Source organism: Hoplias malabaricus, chromosome 11, assembly GCF_029633855.1.
Source record: "Hoplias malabaricus isolate fHopMal1 chromosome 11, fHopMal1.hap1, whole genome shotgun sequence".
Taxonomy (NCBI): domain Eukaryota; kingdom Metazoa; phylum Chordata; class Actinopteri; order Characiformes; family Erythrinidae; genus Hoplias; species Hoplias malabaricus.
In genome coordinates this window covers 16,561,459-16,582,611 of record NC_089810.1, presented here as the reverse complement: position 1 = coordinate 16,582,611, position 21,153 = coordinate 16,561,459, and the positions used below count along the sequence as shown (strand labels likewise).

General features: G+C 35.7%; 1 protein-coding gene across 1 annotated transcript in view; it reads left to right on the top strand.

Annotated features, from left to right (window-relative positions):
• The window catches only part of luzp2 (leucine zipper protein 2), a 137,438-nt gene that overhangs the window by 96,013 nt on the left and 20,272 nt on the right, over positions 1–21,153 (top strand). Inside the window, exons 4-7 of the mRNA XM_066685156.1 lie at positions 4,503–4,584; positions 8,084–8,146; positions 11,805–11,867; positions 12,922–12,984. Coding sequence (XP_066541253.1) covers positions 4,503–4,584; positions 8,084–8,146; positions 11,805–11,867; positions 12,922–12,984 — 271 coding nt within the window. The remainder of the gene's footprint in view (positions 1–4,502; positions 4,585–8,083; positions 8,147–11,804; positions 11,868–12,921; positions 12,985–21,153) is intronic.

Sequence of the window (21,153 nt, the reverse complement as noted above, 5' to 3'; positions counted from 1 at the left end):
AAGGGAAACGTAACAATATGTGCAGGTGAAAAAGAGAAGCCAGCCAAAAGCTAGAGACCAAGTTGTTCTGGGACTACAAACATTACGTTAATACAAAAGATCAAAAGGCTTTGAGTTGTTTGTAGTTGCAGAAGAACGTTTGCAGATTTGATTGAATGACATTGGCATTGGCAGTAATATGTTTCCCAGCGTACAGTTTCTCTTGTCTTCTGCAAAAAAACTTTGTTCTGTCTGGCATACGATTTTTATAAGCAGCAGGCATCTATTTCCAGCGTACAGTTAAAAAGAACTGAAAGGGTTCTAGATGTCTGAGGGGTGGCATCACTGTTGGAACAGTTATTGTTTAATTTGCTAGTTTATTTATTTAAACTATAGTTTAAAAGCTTTAGTGTGACTTGTTTAGCTGAAGATATTTTGATATCATAATGATGCCAAAACTAAGGAACAGAGTGCTACAAAAACAGTCAAATAAATCCATGCACTTAATTAAGTCATTAAGCCAGATGCAGGCTGCTATGTTTAATCACATTTAAAATGATAACATGATAAATTGAAACACTTGTTTGCAGATGACTTGAATATATAGTGGACTTTTCAAAAGTCAAGTTAAAACGCTTATTATGTCCTATTTCATCTTCAGTATATCATTCAGAGAATATCAGATATATAGATTGTCCACTGGTATAAGAACAGGAAAATTCATAATTAGTGTTATACACAAAGTATAAAACCTGGTCAACTCCTAAAATTGCCTTTATCAGATAAATACTATTTACTTTTTAAAATTTGAGGAACAGTAAAAAATTGAGCTTTCCTTTTGGTGTTTCTGTCTGTCTTTGGGAAGACAGTTTAACATTGTGTTTAAAAAGATGTATAGCTGTTACTGAGAATAGGAAATAGGCAATGAAGAAGAAAATTTGGAGATAAAGCAAAGAACATTTGGAAGTTCTTTGGAAAGTATGAAGCAGAAAATGCAACCTTTTAAGACTAAACTTTAGAGGTGTTTACCAGAATAATCTGATTTCTGGATGTTACTCCTAAAAAATAGAGTAATAAACATAAAAAAAAATCACAGAGGAGGAAGTGGGGATATTTGTAGAATGCAATATAAACATATATTTGATATTGTTTTTTTATTATTATTTTTATTTCTGAAAGTACAAAGAAATATTTGCAATGTTTTAACTGACCAACTTTTGTTTGTATGTTTTGTAAACATAAATTTAGAATCTGAACATTGGTACAGGAGCTAAATAAGTGTGCAAATGCAATAGAAAATTTATCACACACTGTTTTGAAGCATTACACTATAAGTAGATGAATATGAAAGGTATTCACAAGTAAAAAATAGGTCATTACTCATCACGTTATGCCAAACTTCATGAGAGAATTGTGAAATGTTCAAACAGAACATTGTTCAATGCAAGACTGCAGGAAATGCAGGTATTTTATTATCTACCATATTTAATACTATGAAATGATTCAGGAAATATAGAGAAACACCATTCAATGTACGGTAGGGATGGACACCAATGTTAAATGAGCAGGACATGACCTTTGAACACTTAGATGGCACTACATAAGAAACTGTCATGCTACAGTGATAAATAAACATGGGAGTGCTTACAGATTTTTTTCATGAAAATAAATTTTTTGGGGATATATATATATATATATATATATATATAATATAATATATAATAAAGTATATTTTTAAATTATTAAATTATATTTGAAGGTGTCTTATACTGGGAAGCTAACAGAACAAGTAGAAAAAAAACTGCAAAATAAATTTTGACTTGATTTGATGGCCACGAAATGCTGAGCAGCTTAAGACTCCTATCAAGCCAGAACAGGCAAAGCATCTACTTACGAAGCTTTAAAAAATAGTATAATCAGTCTCCAAATGATTAAAAAGTAAAATTAAAAGAAAAGGTGAACATGCCTTTGTACCAACTTTGTTGATTTTGTTTTTACAAAAGTCAATAAATTGCATTCATTGCAGTCCTCAAATGGGGAATATGTGTGATTCAGAGATGAAACAATGAGATTTTTCTTTGTCTGGAACAGAATTGCACATTAAAGTATACATTGGATAGACATGGCTGGCCAACAGTAAAAACAGGCAACATGAGCAATAACTACATCCAATCTGTAGCAGTGTAGTATCATGCATCAGAGAGAAAAGCATTCTTGAAAGTCATAATGAACAACAAACATTAACCAGAAAGGCACATTTTACACAGTTCAAAGGAAATGGATTGGCAGCACCACAGACAGAAATACAATTCAAAGACAGTGTATAGGCAACAGACACTGAATCAACAGGTAGCTTAGCTCTGAGAGCTGACACCAAGCACCTTGTCCACAGGGCGTGTTTTAATTCAGCTGTCATTCAAATACACAACAGAAAGAGAAAGAGGTTGTTTCACCCATGTAAGTATTATGAATTAGTGTTAAGTAAGATGGTTATGAAGGCATAGGCATACATTTAGAACATTTAATATTTTTTTCATATGTCTAAAAGCTGTTTATCTTTTTTTTTTACCAAATGATACACTCTTAAATAGCCTGCTTGTCAGAGCATCAAATATTATTATTATTATTATTATTATTATTATTATTATTATTATTATTATTATTATAGTGTGTACCCACATTTTCTCCTCAGGCTAAAATTAAGATAATATGGCTTTTTTTAGTGAGAATGAATTAGAGTCATTTGAAGGAAATTTATGTCCACTAGGCAACTTACACTGGCCCATTTGTCATTTTTCAGCACTGGCCATTTTGTCATGAAAGTTCTAACAAGCCTGAAGCCCGTACAGGCAGAGGGGATTTATGATGTCATTTTTCAGTGTCAGTCCAGCATGGGCCAGACCAAAACCTTAAGTCGGTTCATGTCTCAAGCCCTCTCTTGAGCCCTGTTATTTTAAGGTCAATAGTACAATCAAACAGGAGAACAAGGTTGAGAAACATAATTGTGTTAAACAGCAGCAGGTGTGCATCTAATGCAATCTGCATGCTAATGTTCACATCACTGGTGAACAACACATACATACTTTCTCCATGAAATTGCAATATGTTCATTAGAGGAATTAATAGGAGGAAAAAATGGAAATATCCCAGAAATTTCAAATTTCACAAAATCTTCAAAACATCTTTCAGGGTGTTGCTGTGGTATTCCCATTTGCAGAGTGAAAAGCAGGCAAATAACAGTTTGTGAATTCATATAGGAGATTCTGTTCACTCAGTGGCCATAATGTTAACCAGCCCATCCAGTTTTTTCCAGTTCTAAAAGACTGAGAATGGATCTGTAAATTGGGAGACACATTAATACCTGAAAATGAAATATATACCAAAAATTATACCATCAACAGTGCAATTGCCACTTTAACATAATAGTACAACTATAATGTTAAGTGTTACAAGATATTCCATTAATTTTCCAACAAGTGAAATGTCTTCTCCTATTACGTCTTTGATCTGATGTCTCAACAATGATAGATTTAATGACTTTGGCTTTGTCCTTTGTAACTCATTATGTTGCCCACAGAAAAATGTGTCATCATGTAGAACTGGAGCTTTCTGAGTGCTTTGTTTACAATGACTAGGCGATAAAAATGAAGAATGATACATGATCCTAATTTTATTGTTGGATGCTATGTAGTCATATTACTATGTTGTTATCACTGTTTAACAATAATGTAGAAAATTAGCAACAATAGTAACTTGTTACTATTGTGTGAATTATATTCAAATGCATTGTCTGTAAAAATGATGTGACAATAATTACATTAGGGTGGCAGTCACACAAGGTCCGAGTCCCTCTCCGGGTGACTGTCTATGAGGAGTCTGGTGTGTTCTCCTTGTGTCTGGGTGGGTTTTCTCCATGTGCTCCATTTTCCTCCCGAAATGTCAAAAGTGTCTATAGGTGTAAATGTGTGAGTGTGTGTCACCCTGTGAAGGACTAGCACCCCCTTCAGGGGGTTTCATGCCTTGCGCCCACTGATTCTAGGTAGGTTCCAGACCCACCGCAGCCCTGAACTGGATAAGCAGTTTCAGACAATGAATTTGTGACATCAACCTGAAAGATTACATTTTTGAAGAAGAGTGCAAGACTAATTAAGAAATTAAATGTATTGAAGAGTAAACAAATAAATACAAGTGGAATGTGCTCACTATATTTTCCGCACCATTTCCTATGTTAGTTAAGTGTCTCTTTTTTGTACCTAAATACATGTGCATATAACCAACATGTTCGCACTTCTTACTTAGTTAACCATGACCAATTCATTACATACTCAATCAGTCCTCTTCCATGTAATGAAAATGACCTCCATTATGATCTTACGCTGGCACAAATTACACTGCTCATTCTCTCACTTACCCTGTCTTTTCTCTCTCTCTCTCTCTCTCTCTCTCTCTCTCTCTCTCTCTCTCTCTCTCTCTCTCCCTCTCTCTCTCTCTCTCTCTCTCTCTCTCTCTCTCTTCATTCTCAGGGAGGAGATGAAGGGACTCCAGGCAGCTCTTCAGAAGCAACTAGACGAAGCAGCTGAAAGAACCGAGAAACAGCAAGCCACGGTGTGACTCTTAAACATATACAGAAGTGAAAAATGATACACGATTTTAGAGTCATTCATCAGCCATCTGATGATGACAAAACAAGTATAATCAATATTGAGATCAATGGGAGAGAGGGAGTAGATTTGTTATTGCTAATAAGCTATAGTTGGACTGATAGACGTGACATAGCAGAGAAGCAATTTTTCATTTGGCCGTGTCATTACTGCACCCCCGCCCCACATCCCCCAACCTCCTTGCCACTGCAAAACTAATTATCGGGAATCAACACTGGAATCCTCATTACAGTGGCTGGGACGTGCCGTAGAGAGGTGAAATAGAGCCATGGCTATTTTTGGGCATCTGCTTTTAGGTGTATGGAGTATGTTAATTATGAAAAGCCGTAGGAGGAACCTTCTCAGCTCTTGAGGGGACACGCTGTTATCTGCATGCTGGAACTTTTCTCTCTTCGTCTGTGTGTGTGTGAGAGAGAAAGAGTGTGTGTGTGTGTGTGTGTGCGCGCGCATGTGAGCAGGGCTGCAGGGGAGAGAGGCTCTGGCACTCGTGTGCAGAATGAGAATGAATCACCAAGGAGAATTACCATTTCACCAACCCAGACCTATTCTTTCCTTTCCATGAATGCTTCGACACCGATTGACACTAATTACACACAGCACAGCAACCTCAGCACCTTAGACCTGTTTACACTCAGCATTTACCACAAAGATCTTATTCCATTTACCCAGGCATTAACATTTTACACTGCTGTTAAAACACGTCAAGGAGTGGTAGGCTTATAGTGATTTAAATGTCTTTATGACCCACAGTTTACCTAATGCCTGACACTTGTTCATTGATTTTTTAATTGTTAATTGACTGATTGAATAGCTGATCGATTCTGGTTTGACTGTTTTATCAAAGTTTGCAGTAGGCTTCACAACTGTGTAACACTTGAATTAGAAGATGGCAATGGGAAAATTGTTATATAAACGTATAACTAAATTAATTATATAGTTGATGGTAATACTTTTGATAATACAACTAATGCAAAACTAGAATATTTTTATTGTACAATGCAGTAAAAAATAAATTAACAATTTATAGATATTAACTTTCTAACCATAACCATAATGCAGAGCATGATCACTTAATAGTTACTCTGGGGTAAACTGACCATTTTGTATCATCCTCCTTCATATATCTTCATATATATCTGCTCCCTCAGCATTTCAAACTGGACCGCAGACTGTAGCTGACTTAACAGAGGAAGACAAAAGACTGCATTTTCATTTTCACTTGATACAAGTCCGGGTCTAAAACATCCCTGACTCAGCAAGTCAGTTAAACAGGCTAATCTTAATGCTGTTTGGCACTCTTTGTACTTTGTGTTATCTGCATATATTTTGTGGCATACTGGTATAAAGTTTCCAAATGGATACAGTAAGAAAGAATTTCAGTTGGTGTTCTGGACAAACTTATGCCAATGTGTATCACTCTGCCTCAAGTATACAACCCAGCATGTGAAATAATATGTGGCAATGTGGACTTTTGGCTGTAATTTTTCCAAACTAATGACAATGCTAATGAAAGTTTGCTTTCACTTAAGACAGGCCAGCAGAAAATGATTGTTTATAGAGCTTTTTTGGAGTGAGGGCAGTACATAAATTTTGTTGCTGTGTCACTGTGCAACTCTTGTCATGGAGTGAAATTACATTACCCCTCCTCCTGATGTAAAAATCACCCCATTTGAACAGTGCTGTAGACTGAAAGTCATTTTGACTAAGCCTTTGTTAGTGATCAGCAAAGATAACATCTCTGTTGCTATATAAATTATCATATCACCAGAGTTGCAGTTGTGAACCTAAGAAATAATAATGTTATTTTACCCCCAAATTTGGAATTAAACCTGATTTAATTAGCTTAATCTAACAATGGCTTCATCATCATAGGAAGGCACACCAAATAAAGATGTTGGTTGTACAGTTAGATCAAGAAACAACTGGATTTACTATGGCAACCCATTGGTTATTGAGACTGAGAGCAGGTTATCAGCAATAGTGTCATAGAAAAGGGAGATTGTATTCATATTAGAAGATTTGTAAATACTGTCAATGACATACACTATAACTAGATTTAAATCTATAATATATATGTCACATCATAAATACAGCAAATTCATAAGTATATCAAGTAAAATTATTTTGAAGGTATGAGTTTTGCTGTACATACCACACACAAATAAGCACAGACCACACAGCATATGTACAGGATAAAACATGCTTAGACAGTCTAGCTGTATGGCAGAGTCCCTGTTTTGTGCCACATTTTAAGTGTAAATAACACATGCTGTGTGGTCTGTTGCAATCCTAGTCTTCACTTTTTTTCCTTTTAACCAAATCTCCTCCATGAGCTAAAACTCATGTAAGTAATTTATGACATAATGTATTGTGGTGCAGAACCCTCCATGCATACAGTATACCATAAAATCTTTGTATCATTACCTCTGTAATGAGATGCATGGTTTATTTGGCAGCAAACTGTATGTTTGAAGGGTAAATACTGTACATTCTTTGGAGGGTGTATGCTCAGTTCTACTCTACTGAATCGGACATACATTTTAAATGCTTCATTACCACTTTACTGCAATAAACACTTGGGAATTTTCGATTATGTTTGGAGAGACATCCTGTTTTTTTCCCCTCATGAGTGTATGCAGACTGAGACCTAGTGAAAATGGAAATGGGAGTGTGAGAATATGGCATACCATCTTTCAGACATATCTTAGTATATAAATAAAAACATGTTTATGCATTGCCTGTAGCGTGTTGACTCGTGAACTCATACAAAAGTCAGTAAAAGGTGGAAGTGGGAATGAATTAAGAAGTGTATACAGTGGGATTTTGGCAGCAAGCTTGCTGTGGATCAGTATTTAGGTGCGTTCATGTCTCTCACACCACCCACTGAGGCTGGAGGATGGAGAAGTCTGAGAAAGTCAGGGCTGTGTTGGGTGAATTTGGAATGAGGAGCAATAGTGTTTGATTGGTGTTGCATTCCACCCCTCAGGGCTGTAAACACTCGTGCTTCCTCTCTGCCTTTCAGAAAACACACTGTAGATTATTTGGGGAAGCTTTCAATCTGAGCCTCATCATTCATACAAACATTCATACATACATATTGCCACATGCTTTTCCATTGCCAATTTTTTTAACCGCATATTCTGGCATAGATACAGAGGGAGCCCCAGGTAAGCAGAGCAGAAACGGCTGCCTCTTTTCTTTTGCCAATGACCTCATGACCTCTACATGCAGTGTTCTTAGCTGTAATTTCATTTGCTTGTGTTCTGATGCATTTCCATCAGAGCATGATCTTGTAGAGCTCTGCATTTGCAATTGCAATGAAACAGAGTGTCTCATGGAAGAGCATCCATATTTATGACAGGCAGCAATGGCTAAATCACAAAAACAATACAACAAATGCACTGCAGACAATTGTGCTCAGTAATGTTCTGTTTTCTTTCCAGATTAAGTTTCTGAAGATGGAGATGGAGAAAAAGACCAAAATCATCAAAGACCTTCAGCAGGAGGTATGAAAGAGATGAAAAAAAAGATAATTATTTTGTTGTATTTTTGAATATAATTTGATGAGGATGCAGCCCCTAGCAAAAGTAATTCTCATCATATTTTATTTTTTACTACAAAGCAAATTAACAAATCACAGACATGACACAAAAGTCTTTTTCTTTAATGGCTACACTTCCTGGAAACTCAGTCCGCTGTGCTTAAAATTTGGTTCAAGTATAATCTAAATTGGAATTGTATTAATGTTAAATATATTTGTAGACTCAGGAAGACATCAAAGTCTCAGGACACAAAACACAACAATATGCAAAAAATCAAATGGACTGAAGCAGGAGTCAGTGTTTGTGGCACAACTATAAGAAATTGGATGAATGAAATGGGATTTACCTTTAGAAAAATAACAAAAAAACACTTTAACAGAAGAAAAAAGGGTTAAAGTGGGCTAAGAAGGAGCAATCGTGGTGTGAGGATAATTGGATGAAAGTGATATTCAGAGATGAAACACAGATCAGCATTCTACAAAGAGATGATGCTGGACATGTCTAATGATGTTCAAATTACAGATATGAGTGCTTGAAGAAAACAACCAAAATTCCCCACTCATGTAAAGTACCATTATTGCATTACCTCAGCAGTCAATGAGCAGGTCTGTACAGAAAGTTTGGTAACTCTTTTGGATAGTAAGAAGATTTTTCAAGTTGATAATTCAGCAGGCTACAGAGCATAGTATTTTAAAGCTTTTCTTCAGTAAAGGCTCGACGACTTGGCCGGCTAGCTTTCAAGCCGAATGGAATTTTTTAAACAGACCAAACAGACTTGTACTTGAAGGGGGATCAAGGACCTCTGATGAGGTTTTTTGACAGTTTTCTTTGTTCTTAATATTTAACCTGAACTTTATAAATAATATAAAAGAAGGTTTTTACAAACATTGGTTCAAACCCAGGTCCTTCTGATCCAAAGGCAGGCAGTTACATGGAGAGCATAGACTCTGTTGTGCATTATAATGTGCAAATATTACACTCCAATACTGTGTAAATGACTGAAAAGCCCTTCAGACTTTTTACAAAAAATGTTGATTCCACACATTTTGAAGGATGTGGCTAATTCATATGAATTATACAATGGTGTTGTAGGTCCACTGCATTAAAAAAAAAAATCTGAGAATAAAGTGAGAATAATTCAGAGAGCAAGAGTCAATAATTTTGCCGCAAGTATAATAGGGCAGACACAGTCATTTGCAGTGGCAATTAGTAATTATGTGGATTTGGTTAAGCTATACTGTCCTTTGAGTTTCACAAATAAAGAACACTCAGTCCTCTACCACATCAGAACCAGAGTTATTAGTATTTGAATTCTGAAATGGTTGGGCAAGAAACTACATTTATTTAAAAGAGGACATAAAGTTTCCCAGGCAGTAATAAGAATGATCATGAAAATTATTGACCCAGAATGAGCAGAACACTGGGTGCCCGGCATCAGTAAAGCAGCCGAGGTCCAGACACGTTATAGACTCGTATAATAAACTAAAGCCATATAGCATTGCAGTCTATGGTTGCATTGATGGGTTTTAGTCGTCACGTCATATGGATGGAAGCGTAAAACAAATAACGTCTGTTCAATGGCTCTTCACTAACTGCTTCTTTCACAACACACTCTTAACTGGTGCACAGATGGGGAGTCTAATAGTTATTGAAATATTTATATAAATCTCATAATCCAGTGTTTCTCAAAATATTCAGGCATATTTTCAGAATTATTCCGACTTTAGTTTCAGAATTTTTCTTTGATTTTATTCTTGCAATATTGTTAATATATTCTCTGCAAATACAGTAATGTGCATAAGTATATATATTTAAACTAATGCCTTCTCAGTAAGTGTGGTGCTTGTATAAATTTATATATAAAACCAAAAAAAAATATAAGATAATATTGTTTTATAAAGCACTAGGTGTGAAGGAGTTTGAAGAATGATGTCTTGTTCAGATTCTCCTTGATCGCATGAATTTAATAAATCAACATTATATAAAACCATTATTTATTAACCGGTAACACTAGATATTAGATAATAACCTCAAACTCCATCGCGGAGAGATTTGGAAAAAGTTAAACCAACACATTCACACACAGAATATCACACTTACTGGAATAATGTTATTTGGTTTTATTCTAATGTTGGGAGTTATTTCTTTGTTTGTTTGTTTGATTTTTAGCAAATAAACACATACTGTTCAGATAAATAGCTTTTTATCTCTTTTTATCTCATAATCTCTGGTGCCTAAAACTTTTGCACAGTACTGTATTTATTATTATGAACACAGCAAACGCTTTTATCTAGAGAAACAAAAAGAGTGATGCATTTATCACCTTGAAGCAAACATTTTTTTTTTATTGTCAAAGGGTTTTTTAAATATAGCATATGTCTTTTGAGGAGGGATTTGTAATGAGGAAATTAATTTATGCTCTCATGTAAATCACTGTCTTTAAGTATGACAATTATCTCAAGCCATCACTGGCCGTTCTTTATGGGTAGTTTGTCTTGGGCTGTAAAGTGAAATAAAAAATATATTGCTTTTTATTCTGACAAGAGATTTATGAAATGTCCAGCAGTATATTCTGGTGTAATCTATCCCTAATAAGGTGTAGAGTAAGTCATTTTAATTAAACATTAAACTGTAAATGCCCGCTCTGTTAATCATAACCTAGTCACTCAGGCCCAGTAAGAGAACCCATGATCTAACGATTGTAAATGGTTTGATACATAGATAGTATCCATTTCTTTGGCATGCAGATAAATTGAGGGCACTAGGCCAATATAAGAAAGATTCAACGGTATCAATCAAGCTTGAATCATGCTGGGTATGTGAAATATTGTCCATCCCGTTTCAGAAATTGTGCCATTTCCTGGCTCCAGTTCTTCATTGTTCTCTTTTTTCCCTTCTCTCCTCTGGCTGAATAATAGTCACAGTGCAATACTTTATTTGCCTGGGTGGATCCCAGTGTCACTGTGGCCTGTAGCAAGGCAGCCACATGTCACTTTTAATGACAGCTGCCATTGCTCCAACAAGGCCCGGCTCATGGCCTATATTCTGCCGGTGGTGGGCATGCAAGTGCATGGACTTGATTCTCAGCCAATTCCACCTCATTGAATCACATTGCAGCGCTATTCTGCTTCATTAACTCTAACACCCCCCATTCCCCACCCTTTGCTCCTTCTTTCTCTCGATCTTTCACTCTTTCTTTCTCACACCTTTCCTCTTTACCTCGTTTGCCTCTTTATCTCTTACCTCTCACAGTACTGCATCACTTAAAAAAAAAAAACATCATTTGCCTTTGGTCAAAAAACATTCCTTTTCTATATTATATACATTGTTTGTTTGTTAATTAACTATATTTATTATAACTACATTTAGAATAAGATTCAAGGCCTAATGTTAATAAATGAATGATATAATAGTCCAACAAAATGGTGGAGATGTGTAAAAAAGAAAAGCAATATCGCTTGTGGGATTTAGCCAAAAAAAAAAAAAATCTGTGCTACCACCACAATACCTCTAATCATATGACATTTGACTAAACACTAATGTTTTCTTAAACTGATGGAAACTATTATGCAGTGTCTACATTCAGGACTAATGTTAAGCTCTGACTTTTATTTCTTTGCAGAACAAAAGCTTGAAGAACAAGCTTCTATCTGGGAACAAACTCTGTGACATTCATGCAGAAGAGGTATGTCTCATTCAGGAATATCACACGCAGACAAACACACACACATACACACACTGCCACAAAAAATTTCCTTCCTCCTGCAGCTCAGCTTGACAGTAAAGGCTGCTCTGAAATGGAGCTTTACCAAGTTCAGAGGTTATTTGTAGCTAGGTGTTGTTATACAGTATAATCCCCAGGAGGCCTAAAATAGGTTTTAAAGAAGAAAAGCAGAGCCCAGCCAGAGCCCAGGTCATTTTGTTGTTATTGGAATCATACCTTAATACAGCCCCAATTTTTTCCAGCCACCAAACAGCAACCCAATAGCAGGTCTCTCAACAAGCGCAATTGATGTATCCTAGAAGGTACACTCATATCTGGGAGGAAAAAAATATATCATAGATATATTTAACAGATCTGTATAAAGCTTATAAAGCAAAATTTAATTCTGTAAATAATTGTTATTAAACCTCATGTAAGGTTTAATTCTGTAAATAATCGTTATGTGTTTTAATTATAATTGTGGAATCAGGTAAAATCACTAAATTCCATTACTTTAAAATGTTTCCTAATAACAGTATTACAAACGAAGCAAATATCCATCACTTCAGCTTCGATTTCATTAATGTTAATACAAAATTATTTACTTTTTAAAACATCATACACTATTACTTGTATAAACTGCTAATAAAGATTCCCTGACTGCTTTTTACTGTGTGTATACATTTGTAATGAAATCACTGTGCATATATATATATATGTTGATATAAAACCATGGGAAGTAGCCATGGGTAAGTTGGGCATATGTTTACACATCCAGATTCAACTGCTGAACATTTATGCAAGAATGTGTGTACCATGAGTGTATTTGCCTCATTGAGTGGGTCACACGGTTCACTGAAGGGAAATTTTTTATACTTCCCTGCACTGTGAAGGTCTTCTCTTTTGGGTTGGAGCTTTGCCCAGCAAGTGCTCAAAAAGAATTTATCCGCTACAGATGAAAAATCCGTGCTACATGATCTAAAACCAATTTTACTGTTTGAATAAACTCCCTTTCCTCCTTATCTCCATTTTGCAGTCCAAAAAAATCCAGGCCCAACTGAAAGAGCTGAGGTATGGCAAGAAGGATTTAATTTTCAAGGTAAGTGCCAAACAAAGATGCTCTGTCATAATTGTATACAAGCAGAATGGCCCAGGTTCTACAGACCCACCTTGAGAAAGGTGATTTCACCTGAGCTCAAGGTTTAATTGAGACTCAAAAACAAGCCCACTGCTTTTGAGAGGGAAGGCCACTTTAATGAGGGCCACTGCACGTCTAGATGTTTACCACATACAAGGCTTCTGATGGATTTTTTTTCATGCAGTTTAAAATGGCCTTCCCCAGAGACCCTCCCTTTCTCCTGTTGAGGAAACTAAACAGAGAGGCTCTGGAGACGTTCCATTGAAGTCAGGAAGGCTGTTATTGCTATAGGACTTTCACTGCACTAAGGCTTTTCAATGGTTTCCTCTCCAGAGCAGTATTCATTCAGCAGCTTTCGTACTGAGACATCTTTGAACACCATCTACTCAGAAGATGAGCACTGCTAAGAAAAATCTCTCATGTTCATGCCAACCTTGTTTTTTTGTTTGCTTGTTTGTTTGTTTTTTTACAAACGTATCATAATCAGAGTTCTGTGACATTAACCGATTAATATTAATATCAGCAATATTGCATTTCTTTGGGTCAGTATAGAGATCTTGTCAGAACAGAAAAAATTTACATTCATCAGATCATATAGTAAAAGGAGGTTTTATAACCCCATAACATGAGCCAGAAAAATGGAATATTCAGATTTGACTGTGATCAAAATGTTTGAATTACATGTAAAGTACATTATATGTCCATCCAAAGTATGAGTTCAACTCATTAGAAGGGGTGTCTAAAAATGTTTGAGCATATAGTGTTCTGTTAATCTTAGTTAACGCAAGTACACTAAGGTAATAAAGTGTTAATAAGTTAAGATTTAAACATGAGAGTAAATTACGTTTAGCCAGATATACAGAATGAATTGAAGATAGGGTTAGGGTTAGGGTTAGGGTAATTTTACTTTAAGAGAAATTCAGCTATCTGCCTGAAAATGTTTAGGTAAGATGTGACATTACATTGTTTTTGACTAATATAGACCAATCAGGACATATTCTTTTACAAACTCCATTTCCAGAAAGGTGGAACATTTTGTAAAATGCATTAAAAACAAGAATCTGTGATTTGTTTATTGTTTTTAAGTTTTATTAACCTACTACAAGCAGAAAGGAAAGAATGCCTGTGTTTTTACTGAACAGCTTGACTGTATATAAACACATTTAGAAATGTATGCCTAAAATTGGGACAGAGGCATGATTAACACTGTGTTACATCACTTTTCCTCTTAATTACACCATATGGGAACTGAGTTTTTTTGCCCTTTCTGGCTTGATACTAGACTTCAGCTGCTCACGAGTCCATAGTCACTCTTGCCTGATTGTCTACTACATGATGCATCACTGTAGACAGATCTGAACTGCAGGCCAGTCAAGCACACACACTCTATATCTATGAAGCCATGTTTTTTCTAGTACATAGAGAATGAGCCCTGTCATTGTCCTACTGAAAAAAAAGAGCAAATACTCCCCAGGATAAGATGCAATATTGACAGCAGCATATGTCTCTCTAAAAAAAAAACTCCCCACATATGCGAGTGACCCGTGCTATGGTCACCAATGGACCCACCATACCATGAGAAATATTGGCTTTGGCGCCTCTTACTGATAAGTGTCTGGTTGGTTCTTTTCATCATTAGCACAGAAAACACAACATTCATTTTTCATGAAAACAAGCTGAAATATGGCTTCCTCTGACAATAGATGAGCTTGGGCCCAGAGGACTTGTTAGTGGTTCCACCAGAATTGATGGCTTATCCTTGCATAATAGCATTTTAAGTTGCATTTCATGATGAAGTGGTGAACTCTGTTAAGAGGTGAGAGTTTTGTGAAGTAGTCACAAGGCAATGTGGTAATAAAATATTTATTACTGTGGCTTCATGGCATCTTATGCAGTGCCATCTGAGGACCTGAAGGTCACAATCTTTTAACATCGGTGTCCAGCCTTTCCTACATGGACTGGTATTTCCCCAGATTTCCTGAATCGTTTAACAATACTAAGTATATTAAATGATAAAACACCTAAATTCTTTGCTGTTTTGCACAGGAAAATATTATGTTTGAACTATTTTACAATTCTCTCATGAAGTTTGGCATAAAGTGGAATGAGGAATAACGTTCTTGCTGGCAAAGAGCTTTTGATGAATGATTTGTACTCCTTTTTGTATTTATTTATTTTTATTATATAGTGCTGCTTCAGAACAGTGTGGCATGAATTTTCCATGAAAATTTCACTCGTTTTTTGCCCCTGTCCCAACATTTCTGGAGTGTTGCAGGCATCAAATAAAATAGTGTTTATATTTTCAAAGCACTGTCACAAGTTGGTAAGTGTGAACAATGGAAATATTTTCTTTATACTGTCTGTTCTATATATATATATATATATATATATATATATATATATATATATATATATATATATATATATATATATATATATATATATATATTATATATATATATTTCTCATTTTTATTGCTTTTTTACAAAATGTCTCAACCTTTCTGTCAAAGGGGTTTGTATTGAAATATTGATTCAGTTGTTTTTCAAGTGGGTAAATTTTGTCAGCCCAAATTATTACAGCATTAACAACAATGCAACCAACAGCACCATCATCAACAGAACAATAACAGCTGACAGCAGAGTGTGTAATCAGGTGTAATGAAGGGGTTCTAACTGAAGGGCCTGACCTTTTGATTGGAGGTTGTATGGCAGCTTATGTGTGAAGACTCATGTAAAGATCAGTGGCATTTCCTGCCACATAGGTTGACCTTTCCTCACTTGTTTGCACTGCTAGGAGGCAAAATGTCAGTTGATAATTCCTTTTTCCTCTCATTGCCCTTTGGCATCATTTTATGAGTATAAAATTTGCACCATCAAATGCATCAGTTTGACCCCTTCACAATTATATTAACTGCAAAATATTTATGGCATTTGGCAGACACTCTTATACAAAGTGACTTGCAGTTTAATCATCCTACAGATGTAAGCAAATGCAGTGTTAGGAGTCCTGCTCAAGGACTCTTATTGCGTAGCTTGGATTGCTTATCTAAGCAGTGAATAGAACACCTATTTTTGTCAGAGGTGTTACCCACTATACTACAAAAAGCACAATCAAACAAGATCTTTCTGAACAATTAAGATGTATGTGATCGAAAATTCTAAAAAAAAATCTTTCCCCAGGTCATGTAACCAAATTCTTTTTATGGGAACCGATTTGATGTAAAGACGCATCATTCCATGGGACTTAAAGCTTATCGAATACAGTTTTGCAATGGAGGCATCCCTTTTTGTTAGGAATAATAGTCTTTGGAAAAGCAATATCCAATTTCAGCTCTCTATGCTCTAATGTATTTTTATCAGAGGGGCGGCAGATCTATTCCCACTTCTCTATTTGAAATTGATGTTGGAAGATTACCCTTCTTCCTTTTATATTCATGATTAAAGAAGTTCTACTGAGAGATTATAGCATACAGTTGCCATTTTACGAAGGGTTTGTGGCAGTTTTGAAGAGGCATTGTTTGAAAATGTCCTCTGTGGCAATGGAAGACTAATCTGGAGCTGAAAATCGCCTAGCATCACTGCTCTCAGGGCTAAGAGTGGAGAGGGAATGCATAGTAGAGCACTTTTCAAATTTCTTTTATTTCTTCTTCGAGTACCACATTACACTATACGGTGCAAGGGACTTTCCTTCATTTAAGTTACTTACAGTCAAAATGGGTTTTTAATAAGTAATTTTTAGGACATATTTATGAGGAAATTAAATATAAGTTTGATTGTAGAAGGAAGGAAAACGTCAAAGTAATTAATTAAAAGAAATACAATATTTAGTAAAAGTGACACTATTAACAACCATGTATCTGTGGTATTGTCTCTATTAGATAAGATAAATTTGCACACTTGCTTCAGATAAAAAAAAAATATCCACAAGTCCACCTTTCTAATATGAGAAGAATACTGAGCACTATGAGCCTAAAATGATATCTATATTTGCTAAGCAAACGTTATTTCTTGGATAGAGAACCTAAAAACATGTGCTTTTTTTGTTGTGGCTTCTGTATATGTTTCAGTTAAATTTGTTTTCTGCTTTACTTATTGACACTAAAATTGAAAAACTTGCATCTGAGCTAATTACTATATGTATGTATGTTTTTGCAATTGCTTGATTTAAGTGAAATGTCAGGACACAAATATGTGTTTTTAAAAACAAATTATTCTCTTAGAGGTGGCACGGTGGTGCAGCAGGTAGTGTCGCAGTCACACAGCTCCAGGGACCTGGAGGTTGTGGATTTGATTCCCACTCCGGGTGACTGTCTGTGAGGAGTTGGTGTGTTCTCCCTGTGTCCGCGTGGGTTTCCTCCGGGTGACTCCAAAATGTGTGTGTGTGTTGCCCTTTGAAGGACTGGCGCCCCCTCCAGGGTGTATTCCCTGCCTTGTGCCCAATGATTCCAGGTGGGCTCTGGACCCACCTAAGGCGACCCTGAATTGGATAAGCGGTTACAGATATTGAATGAATATTCTCTTAGAATTATATGATTTTTATGTTTATATTTAATTATTGTAACATCAATATAATAAGATTTTATATTACATTTAGGGAATAAATGAATGTATTATAAATTGCTTTACTTTTCAAGAGGCATTTATTTTCAGAACACACACTGCCATTGTCATTAGCTTAGGATGATCAAGCCCCAGAATCTCAGCCCATGAAAACATGGTACATATTCATAAGCATTCCCTCAAACATGTCATAATATTCGCATTAAATATTCATTAAAAGAGTACTAATGTGCCTCCTGATCTCTCCTAAACTGTAGAGGAACCTGCTGGTTTTAAGCATGGATGCATTGATCCGCAAAATTATCTCAGGAAAAAAGTAAATTGCTTTATATTTTGTGGCGTGAGTACAATTTTCCAGCTGTGAAGATTGGCCTCATGAGAACCAGCTCAGCAAACAGTAAGCAGTTTGTGCTCTGCTTACCAAATATCTGCAGAGTTTCCAGCACAAAACGCTCCTATCCCGAATAATCATGTAGTATAATTATGGTATTAGTCCCTTTCTTTCTCACAGTAGATCTCAAACCACACATTTTTCTGTGACAAAATCGTCACAAATAATCTCCCATTCACTCTGCAGAGGACAGCAAATATACGTTTTAGAGAGAATAAAGACTTAGAGGCTCAGTGATATAAGTAATTTCTTTTATAATTGCTTATAATATGATATAAGTAATCGCTTTTATTAGCACTTCAAAAATGTCCTCTGAGAAGTATGTCTATTAACTATAATATGGCATATATAATATCTTATAAGCAGGGGCAGGCTGGGACAAAAAATCACCCCAGGCATTTTGGACCAGATGGGCCCCCCGCAATCGATAACCTTTTCTGTCTTTTCAGTCTTTTGAATGTATATACCAACAATGCAACTCTTTAAAACCTTAAGCCATGCAATGAGTTAACGGGAATCAGTGAGAGTGGACACCTTAAATATGGCCAAAATTGTCATTTATTAACACTACAAAAAATGTACACTCCACACAATGTCTTATAAATAGCCGCTAGTGTTAAGGACATTATTAGCTTATTTCACCAGCATTTACAATACAAACTAACTTGGCCATAGAACATTAGCCAAAATTATTTTATAGATGTTTTATCATTTTATCAGATTTACCAAAGGGCTGGGTTTTTTTAACCTACTCATTACATAGTGTTCTGAAAGCAGTCCAGCGTACCGCAGGTTCTACTACATGTTCCTGTTCACAGTGAGTGCCACTGGCAGTTCTGCCGTCACCACCACCATTGTCATCAGCTCCCATGGCTGTCATCAGGCCCTACTGTGGCAAATATGTCTGTAAGTTTGACACATTTGGAAGTGCCAAACTTGTTTGAAGAGCAAGTTTCTTTTTTTTTTTTTTGCAGTTTGTTTCCGCATCCTTTGCGTTTTCTCTCCATCTCAGGAGATCCTAACAGATAACATTACATTCATCGTACATTTCACTGCACACCGGTGCACAGAGCCAAAGGGAGAAGGTTTTTTTATGATATGATTGGGGCCAGTACATACCTCATGTCATGTACAAGTTATGGCAAATGCTGGTAGAGTTACTTATATGTAATTACACATAATTGCATACTTTAAAAAAAAAGAATATATAACTTAATATCAGGGATCATAAAAAAAATGTGAATATTTCTAAATATTATAATGCACTATAAAAAAAGCTTTGATCTACAGTACACATTAATAAGCATTACATTGGGGTGTGGTGAGGTGGGTGTGAAATTTGTAGCTGAAGAAAGGATAAAGATATGAACATGAATGGTTATGGGTCAGGGGTTTGTTTTGGGCATGATTTGCTTTTTAAAAGCAAAGCTCCTGTGAAATGACACTGCTAATGTGCAATTAGAGCTGTCTCATGTTCTGCAGTAATTATAGTAATATTGTATTGATTGCAAACAAACCAGACTAATTAAGTCTCTTACAGGGATGCACATCTTTCAGAACAGCCACTTTGTAACACAGCATCTGTGACAATATGGAAAACCTTGGGATATTGAACATGTTTATGAGCGCAGGTGTTAATAAATTTAACAGTAGTAGTTTTTTTTTTTTACTGTCAGAACAATATTTTTAAGAGATTAACGTCATGTGTTTATATTGGAAAATATGTTTGCTATTTTTAACTAGTCATTAAATCATTTTAGTTTTAGATTAATCATCTAAAACTGTGATATTTATAATGTATTATTATAAAGATTATTATTGTAGGAAAAAAAAGTAAAGTAGAATACATTATTGTCCAGTCCAGTTTTGTTCCCTAAAAGTACATCACATTCTCTTCTCCAGAAGGAGAGGTAAATATTTGTAATATTTAATTATAGAAATGTGTAAAATAAATTAACATGATAAGTCCTGTGAATGAAAAGTAATATATGAAATAAAAAAAAAACTTTAATATCTACAATTATAAAATAAGGTACAATTATGTTCCCTAATAAAAAGTACGCATATGGGTGTGGGGGGTGTTCAGAGAGCAGAAGATGGTAGAACTTTGGACCCTGTGTCTATGCTTGATTCAAAGAAAAGTATAGAACCAGTGAGTGTAGTTGTATAATACTTCCGTGGGTATAAAAAGTATACCCTCCTCCCTTCTCCCAGGTATTTTGTGATGTATAAAAAAGTGGAACAAGATGCAATCTGTACAATTCAGTTGTAAAACAAACTGAAATCTTTTCCTAGAAAAGATCAACATAAAATGTTCAATAGTTTTGTTTTATAAATATGCAGATTTTGATTGTTTGACAGCATTCAATGCTCGTTGTAGGAGTTTATCAGCATGGCACACTTTGACATGACAATTTTTGCCCACGCTTCCTTCCAAATCTGTCAGATTGCAAGGACATCTTCAGGTCTTCCCACAGATTTTCAGTTGGAAGAAGATTTTTTGCCAAAATTGACTGATATTTGGAACTGTTATTTCCTCCACCTTGATTACAGCCCCAGTTCCAGCTGATGAAAAATATCCCAAATGCATAATGCTGCCATAACCATGCTTCACTTTGGGTATGGAGTACTTTTGTTGATATTCCATGTTGTTTTTTGCACCAAACAGTCCTTCTGAAATATGTTCAACCTTGCTCTCATCAGACTGTTGTAATGTGTATTACAAAACAGTTATTTGCCAGATATGCCTGCAGCTCATTTAAAGTTGCGGTAGGCCAAATTTTGGCAGCCTCCTGGGGCACCCAGGTCTTGGTAAAGTTATTGCCATAGCCAAGAAAGACAGAGAGAGAGAGAGAGAGAATACATGCACACACAACACACACACACATATGGGACTGTGTTAATACATTTAGCAGTCAATGCTACAGAGAGTGACAGTGTAATAAGATTTTGATGTTTGAATTTTCTTTGATTTGTTATGACTTCTCTATTGATTTTCCTTTGGCTGGAGAGTGGGGCGTGAACAGGTTTTAAAAAAAAAATTTTGCTCTTGCCTGGCCAGTAGCTCAGCCAGTCTCTTTCCCAGTGCAGAGCTTTTAATCAAAGCTCTTACACTCAATCACACACACTGTAGAGCATAGTTGTATCAGTATGTTAGCATCCGGGCCAGCCAGGTCT